The following is a 7,671-nucleotide window of genomic DNA, read 5'->3' as shown; positions in this document are numbered from 1 at the left end:
ATTTTGTCATCTATATTATGTTTACCATTTTACAAAAAAAGATGAAGTACCGTGCATTAATAAAATGATTAACGTTTCAAACATAATTCATGCTCATCGATATATTCTGATTAACACTTACAAAATGCAACCATATGAAGGACTTGTTTCAGATGTGTTAAATGCATCACAAACCATGTTAGATACTGACGGTTCCCACTCCAATGTATTGAAGCCCAGTGATAGCTGTAAATTTATTTTATAGCAAACTATGTGGTAAATTTTATATTCGAATCCATTATATGGAACAAACAGGCCATCGCTATTTCTCCACAAACTATATTCACCATAATTTGCTTATCCCTTGGCAAATCCAGCGTCCCCAGGGATGTAATCTTCTCCTTGCTTTGGAACCCAGGGTTTGTACCAAACGCCTCACAGGATCTATCACATAAAACTTTGAAGTTCACTGTGTGTAGCTCACTGGTGTTTTTCAACCTTCCTGTGTTTGAAACTTCTAGAAGATATATCTAGGGTATCTGGTGCATCCTCTGTTAAATTCCAGCCTCTCTAAACTTCTCAAAAGACAACAGAAAATACACTATGCTGGAAAAAGAAAACTATTTTATAATTTCTTTCCTTTCCCTCTTTTCAGGGGAGAGGATTATTTTGTTTCCTCAGATATGCTGCCTTTTGCAGCTCGAGCTGCCATAACAAAATTCCATAAACTGGGTGGCTTAAACAACAGAAATTTGTTTTCTCAGTTCTCCAAGCTGGAAGGTCCAAAATCAAAGTTCTGGCCACTTTGGTTCCTGATGAAAGTTCTCTTTCTGCTTTATATGTTACCACCATCTCACTGCGTGCTCACATGATCTCTTCCATGTTAGTGTGTGAAGGGAGAAAGAGAGAACTCTTTAGCGTCTCTTCTTATAAAGACAATAATTCCATCACATGCACTTCATCCTCATGACCTCCTCTAACTCTACGTACTTTCCAAAGGTTCCATCTCCACATACCATCATATTAGGGGTTACAGATTCGACATAAGAATAGAAGAACTTGGGAGAGATATAATTCAGTCCATAGCAGATCCTTGTTCTCTAGTTACGTATTAAAACCATGTTCTCCTTGCGCATTCTTGTTACGGCCATGGATTGACTAAGAAAATGATCTGAAGAGTGCTCTTTAGACCAGATCGCCAAGGAAATTGCGTAAAAGCAGATAGTGATGACTTAGAAGAGGAAAAACTCTTCAAGAACATTTCAAAGACAAAGACAAAGAGTGTTATAAAATGTTCAGAAATAGGTGCTTGGGAGAGTAGATATTCACTTATTTGAGAGATATGTTGTAAGAAAGGTCACGAGGCAATTCTTATTTTTCCTCAAAAGGTAAATTTAAACCCTGTCACTAAGCAACAACAATATGAATAACTAAAACAAATAAATAATGTTCAAAAATTAGGGAACGTTAAGACAATAATGTCACACTACAGGCAGAGCTGTAGATGTGTGGTTCCTCAAAACCAGTGATAATGTTAATTGAACTCCAGCCTGCCTTGGGATCTCTAAGGGGTGTGGACTGTAATATTTCTGATGATCTTACTTGCATCATATTCCTAAGTAAGATCCCTTGGGGCGGAGTCACTGACAAAACCCTGCAGTTTGCTGCTACCTAAACCCACTTGGAGAAGAAATAGGAACGCCCTCTACGCAGGTAGTTTCCAAGGCCGTATTTTAAAATCTGGATCCATTGGCATTTTTAAAATGAAGTAAAAGAGAAGAGAATGCTTTTAAAATAAAATGTTAGGTGGCATTTTTTTAAAAATAGGGTAAAGAGTCTTTTCTCGGATTTTATTTCCATATGTATGTATGTATGTATGTATGTATGTCTGATATTATGTAAGATGTATTTCTTATTAGTTTAAAATGAAAAAATGATTTGATCTCACCAAGTTAGAATCTATTATGCTGTCAGGCACTTAATTCGCTAAACCGTGATCTATGTCAAAACCCTTCCCATTTTTGCAAAAGCTAATCATTTTATCTACGATGGGAAGTGAACATATTAGAATCAAGACATCGATACATCCTTTCATACATTTAACACAAGTAAAGGGAATTACTTATGAGCAAAGGGAATAAATATCAAAATATTATTTAAAAAGTAATCTTTAATTCCCCATTACCAAGCATCTAGAAGGGGTTACAGAAAGCTATGAGTGAAAAAGTCATGACTTCTCCTATGAAGTCTATAATCTACCAAGAGAAAAAATATGGAAATAGTTGGCTGCAAAAATGCGAAATGTTATATCAGTCAATGAGTTATGCGTAAAATGTTTCTCAAATATAAAGATGAAAACTGGTAAGAGCTCTTATTTTTTAAAAAAGAAAAAAACAGAAAACTGTTTAGTATCAGAGCATAGAAATTAGAAATCAGAGCAGTCTTCACAGGAGGAGTGGGGTTTGGGGTCGGCCTTAAAGAATAATTAAGAGTTTTCCCTCCAATTCTCTATTCACTATATACTTGGTAGAGAGTTGAGCATAGAAAAAAGAGAGTGTGATAGTAGAGAAGAAAATAAAGTCAGGTAGTAACTAAGGACCACAAAACAATTATTCTGATTAGATTACTGTGTGTCGGTTGTGGCAGAAGAGATATGAATATAGTCTGAATATAAAATATCATGTGTTTGATGGTAAAAAGTCATATATAATATACCTCCAAATATATTTGCATATATATGCACCAAGTTAAAATGAGACGGCATACTGGTTTTTACAGCTGCCGCACAGTGAATGAAGCGTTACCTGGTGTTTTGGGACCTGAAACCACATTTCCAACCAAATAGTTGTTTATTTGTTTCAAAATACATTTTATATATTTATAAGACCACTAATTAACCTTCTAAAAGCTTTAATGCCCTACCCATCTCATGTAATGGTAACTGGCAGCAATGATCGATATTAGTGTTTTTCTTTACTTCAAATAAATACCCAGAAGTGAAATTGCAAGGATCGCATGGTAGTACAATTTTCAATTTTTCGAGGAACCTTCATATTGTTTTCTATAGTGTTTGTACAGATTTACTTTTTCATCAACAGTGTAAAAGTGTTCCCTTATCTCCACACCCTCACCAACCCTTGCAATTTCTTGTCTTTTTGATAACAGCCATTCTAACCAGTGTAAGATGATATTTCATTAAGGTTCTGATTAGCGTTTCCTGTTGATTTTCCCCATTGATTAGTGATGTTGAGCATCTTTTCATGTACCCATTGTCCATCTGCATGTCTTCTTTGGGAAAATGTCTAGTATTTCAATCTTTTACCCATTTGTTAATTGGATTGTTTTCTTTGTTTGTTTGTTTGTTTGTTTTCTGCTATTGAGTTGTATGAGTTCTTTATATATTTTGGATGTAAATCCCTTAATATATATGATTTCCAAGTATCTTCTCTCATTCCATAGGTTGCATGAAAACTTTTCGAGATTATCTGAGCAAGAGTTGTAGCAATAAAAGCTATTAGTCATTAAAAACACAGTTAGAAAATATGAGTTATTTTCTCTGTACAATATTTATATCGAGTCATGTCCACTGTGTGACAAACAATTTATTAGTTTCCGAGTTTTAATTTTCATATGGAGAAAGAAAAAGAGAAATATGACACATGATGTTAGAACTTTAGTAACAGAATCTATATTTCCATATATGTTACCTTACCCTATACTAAACTTTATAACTATTTCATATTCCAAATATGAACAACAGTCCAAAAGTGATAGGTAAACATTTGAAGATATTCCATTTAAAATACTAAAATCAATGTAAAAAATAACATAAAAATAATCCACATCTACATGTTTTAAAATACATGGTAAAATGGTAGGAGCAATGTACATTGGTATAAATCTATTCAAAAGCAGACAGCACTTTTATTTTAATTAAGCAAAATATTTTGAAAATTTGCATGTATTCATTACATTTGAACAGGTAAATTGATGCTTTCCATATGAAGATAAGAGTGAATGCTATAACAAGAAACACTTGGAGAAATTTCAGCATGCAAGAACGCAATTAATTAGTTATACTGCAAATATAAGAGTGGGTGGCATCAGAAAAACAGACTAGCTGTCTCAGCTTTACCGCAGGTGCTTAACCTCTCTGAGAGTTCTCTCTGTCTCACCTGTAAAATGGGCATGAAAAGATGAAAAATAAAGAGACACCTATAAAAGTATGTCTTTCATCAAGTTTTCCATTTTCAATATTTTCACTATTAATACAATTATCAAGATTGTATAGCAACCTGTGGTGACCTCTCTCCAGATAGAAATGAGAACAGAATAGCTGTATCTGTCAGCACTGCAGCAATGTGGAGTTTGTAACACACAGGCATGATTACAAGTTTGTCAGTGATGTCACTGCAGAAGATTCATTGTTTCTTTGGGTTATTCACGTTAAGATTTTTTTAAATAAAAATAATAGTTTTTAAGTTTTAAAAAAATAATATTAAATTTTAAATAATGTATGCATAAGAACTAGGACCAGAGAGTCAATGTGGGCTGAATCCTATCATACAGCTCTTAACTTTTTCAATGCAATTGATTTGGGTGAAAGAAATAAGTCTTTCCTCCAAAATATCTACTTTTGCCCTTTCTCCCATCCCAGACTTCAAGTATACTATTAACCATTTTAATATTAGTACTTTCATATTAACAATAAAATTGCTTTTCAAGATTTTAAGGTATAAAAAACTATTATGAAGGTTTAAGATTAATTTAATTAAGCTGGATTTAACTTTCCTCTCTTTATCCAGATGCACTGAAAATACATGGCCCAAATCAATTGCACTCAGGTGACAGAATTTATTCTTATGGGTCTGACAGATCGTCAAGAGTTGAAGATGCCCCTCTTTGTGATTTTCGTATCTATTTATGTTTTCACAGTCATAGGCAACCTGGGTTTGATCCTAGTCATTAGAACAGATGCAAGACTCAAAACACCTATGTACTTCTTCCTCAGCAACCTAGCTTTCGTCGATTTCAGTTATGCTTCTGTCATTACACCCAAAATGCTGGGAAACTTCTTGTACAAACAAAACGTCATCTCCTTCAATGCATGTGCTGCTCAGTTAGGCTGTTTCCTCGCCTTCATGGTATCGGAGTGTTTGCTTCTGGCTTCCATGGCCTATGACCGGTACGTGGCCATTTGTAACCCTCTCCTCTATATGGTCGTAATGTCTCCAAGTATCTGCATTCAGCTTGTGGCTGTCCCCTATAGCTATAGCTTTCTGATGGCACTGTTTCATACCATCCTCACCTTTCGCCTCTCCTATTGTCACTCTAATATCATCAATCACTTCTACTGTGATGACATGCCTCTTCTCAGGCTAACTTGCTCAGACACTCACTCCAAACAGCTGTGGATCTTTGCCTGTGCTGGTATCACGTTCATTTCCTCTGTTCTGATTGTCTTTGTCTCCTACATGTTTATTATTTCCACCATCCTGAGGATGCGCTCAGCCGATGGGAGACGCAAAGCCTTCTCCACATGCAGCTCCCACATGCTGGTGGTCACCATATTCTATGGGACTCTGATCTTTATGTACTTACAGCCAAGCTCTAATCATTCCCTTGACACAGACAAGATGGCCTCTGTCTTCTACACAGTGATCATTCCCATGCTGAATCCCTTAATCTACAGCTTGAGGAACAAAGACGTGAAAGAAGCCATGAGGAAAGTCGTCGTCAGTAGAAACCAGGTTTTCATGTTCCTGAAAGTTAAAACATGATTTGAATAAAGAAACGTGGCCTTTCCCTCATGATGTGATTTTCCCACTATTAACGAAACTAGTAGAGAGTCTTGATCTTAGTTGGTGGTCAATAAAGATTTGTTCACTTTAAAATTAAATTTTTCTCTGAATTCTTCTATAGCAAGCTTGACTTAGAATTACAATTAATGTGTAGAAAATGTCGAAAGAACTTACATTCTATTATTTCTCAAAAGAAAAACATATATTAAAAAATTATCTTCTCTGACAGTTACATAACTAGTTACCGCCCAAGAACAGACAAAAGTGAAGGCACCCTCAACACCTAGTTTAGGATTATGAGTGTTTTAATTATATATTTTAAGTTAAATACCAAGACACCTCTCTAAACTACTGGTGTCAACTGGGAGTAAAATTCCCCCAGGGGACATGGAGCAATGTCTGGAAATATTGATGTTCACCCTGAGAAGATTATGTAGCTATTACTAGCAAGAGGGTTGAAGCCAGGGATGCTGCTACATAACCTACAATACCCAGGAAAATCACACAAGAATTTATCCAGTCCAAAATGGCAATAATGCCAAGGTTGAGAAAGCTGCCCTACACAATTATTTCCTAAACTATTGCTGTATAGATTTTATTCAGCGGAAGCTGCTGGAGAGTGTTGCTCAAGACTCCTATATACTTACTGGTCTTCTCTTTATTCGTTCTACCAATTATTAAAAGTGCTAGTAAATCCTAGCTGAGTTGTGTTTTTACTCTGCTTATCTGTCATTCCTGTCATTTTGATTTCATATATTATGGGGTACTCTATCAGTTGTACATAAATTTATAACTAATACATTTACTGATTTTTTTTTTCATTATTCAATACCCTTCTTTGTTTCTGGCAGGATTTCTTATCCTAAGGTCTATTTTTTAATTTTTTGATTTTAATATAATTATTCCAGATTGAGTCAGGAACTTCAAAGTTCCTTTGAATTTATGCACGGCAGCTAAGGTCTCTCAACCTTCCGTTTTCTTATATACCTAAGCCATCAAGGTGATTGGCCTGTAAAGGGAGCTTGCATTAAAAGACGTAACAAATTTAAGGCAGCTGTTATTTAGAATTTAAACATAACTGTCATTTTGCTTTCAAATTAGTTCTTAAGTAAAATAGTATTTGCAATCCATACTATTAAAGCTTCTTCCGTGAACCATCTTTGGTTTCTTCTCAAACTTGAGCATATGTTACTGTCGACTGGGAGACTTGTTAAAATATAGACTGCCGGGTCAAACCCGTCCGGTTTCTGGTTTAGTAAGTCTGCTGTGGAGACAAAGAATTTGTATTCCCAACAAGTTCTCAAGTTCTCTTGATTCTGCTTGTCCACAAACAAACTTCGATAAACACTGTCTCATATGATTTCTTTACCATATCTGTATACAGATCCTGGCATGATTTTGTTCTCAAGAAACACTGCCTATTCCTCTGCTGGAGAACTGCCCCAGGCTTCCGGAAGCTGTTTTCTGTATGCTGAGTGAGCCAGAACTTGGGAATTTCTATTCCACAGGGACAGCTCTTGCCCAATGACCGATACATGCACAGGAGTATAAATACTCAACTCCATGGCCTAGGCTTCTCATTGAAGCACTTCCAATGTTTGACCTTCCCTGTCTCCAAAACTCTCCCATGCACTCTAACCAGAGTCCTATTGTGGGACTTCGATACTATGCTATTGCTTGGCCTACTTTCTTTCTAAGTCCCACTTCCCATTCAATGCAATACCTGTTCTTGGAACATTAATAAACCATATTTGCACAAAACATTGATTCTGTGTCTCCTTTTAGGGAAACACACTCAAGATAGTACTGCGTTTTCTATATATTATATTATTTGTATAATTTTTTAGAAAACGGTGTTTTATGATAATAAATGTATTTTGAAAAATGATAA

At 35.4% G+C, this 7,671-nt stretch overlaps 1 protein-coding gene across 1 annotated transcript; it reads left to right on the top strand.

Annotated features, from left to right (window-relative positions):
- The first annotated feature begins 4,799 nt into the window (after positions 1-4,799).
- Positions 4,800-5,759, top strand: LOC120615287 (olfactory receptor 1044-like). Its single transcript, XM_039878660.1, has one exon. It carries the CDS (start codon positions 4,800-4,802, stop codon positions 5,757-5,759), a length of 960 nt encoding a protein of 319 aa, XP_039734594.1.
- Positions 5,760-7,671: the final 1,912 nt, after the last annotated feature.

This window comes from Pteropus medius, unplaced genomic scaffold (genome assembly GCF_902729225.1).
Source record: "Pteropus medius unplaced genomic scaffold, Ma_sr-lr_union100, whole genome shotgun sequence".
NCBI lineage: Eukaryota > Metazoa > Chordata > Mammalia > Chiroptera > Pteropodidae > Pteropus > Pteropus medius.
The sequence above is the reverse complement of the archived record's forward strand: the minus strand, read 5'-3'. Positions and strand labels throughout refer to the sequence as shown.

Bases quoted from the DNA above. Each gene is read 5' to 3' on its own strand.
- LOC120615287 (XM_039878660.1), top strand. From the start codon at position 4,800: ATGGCCCAAATCAATTGCACTCAGGTGACAGAATTTATTCTTATGGGT.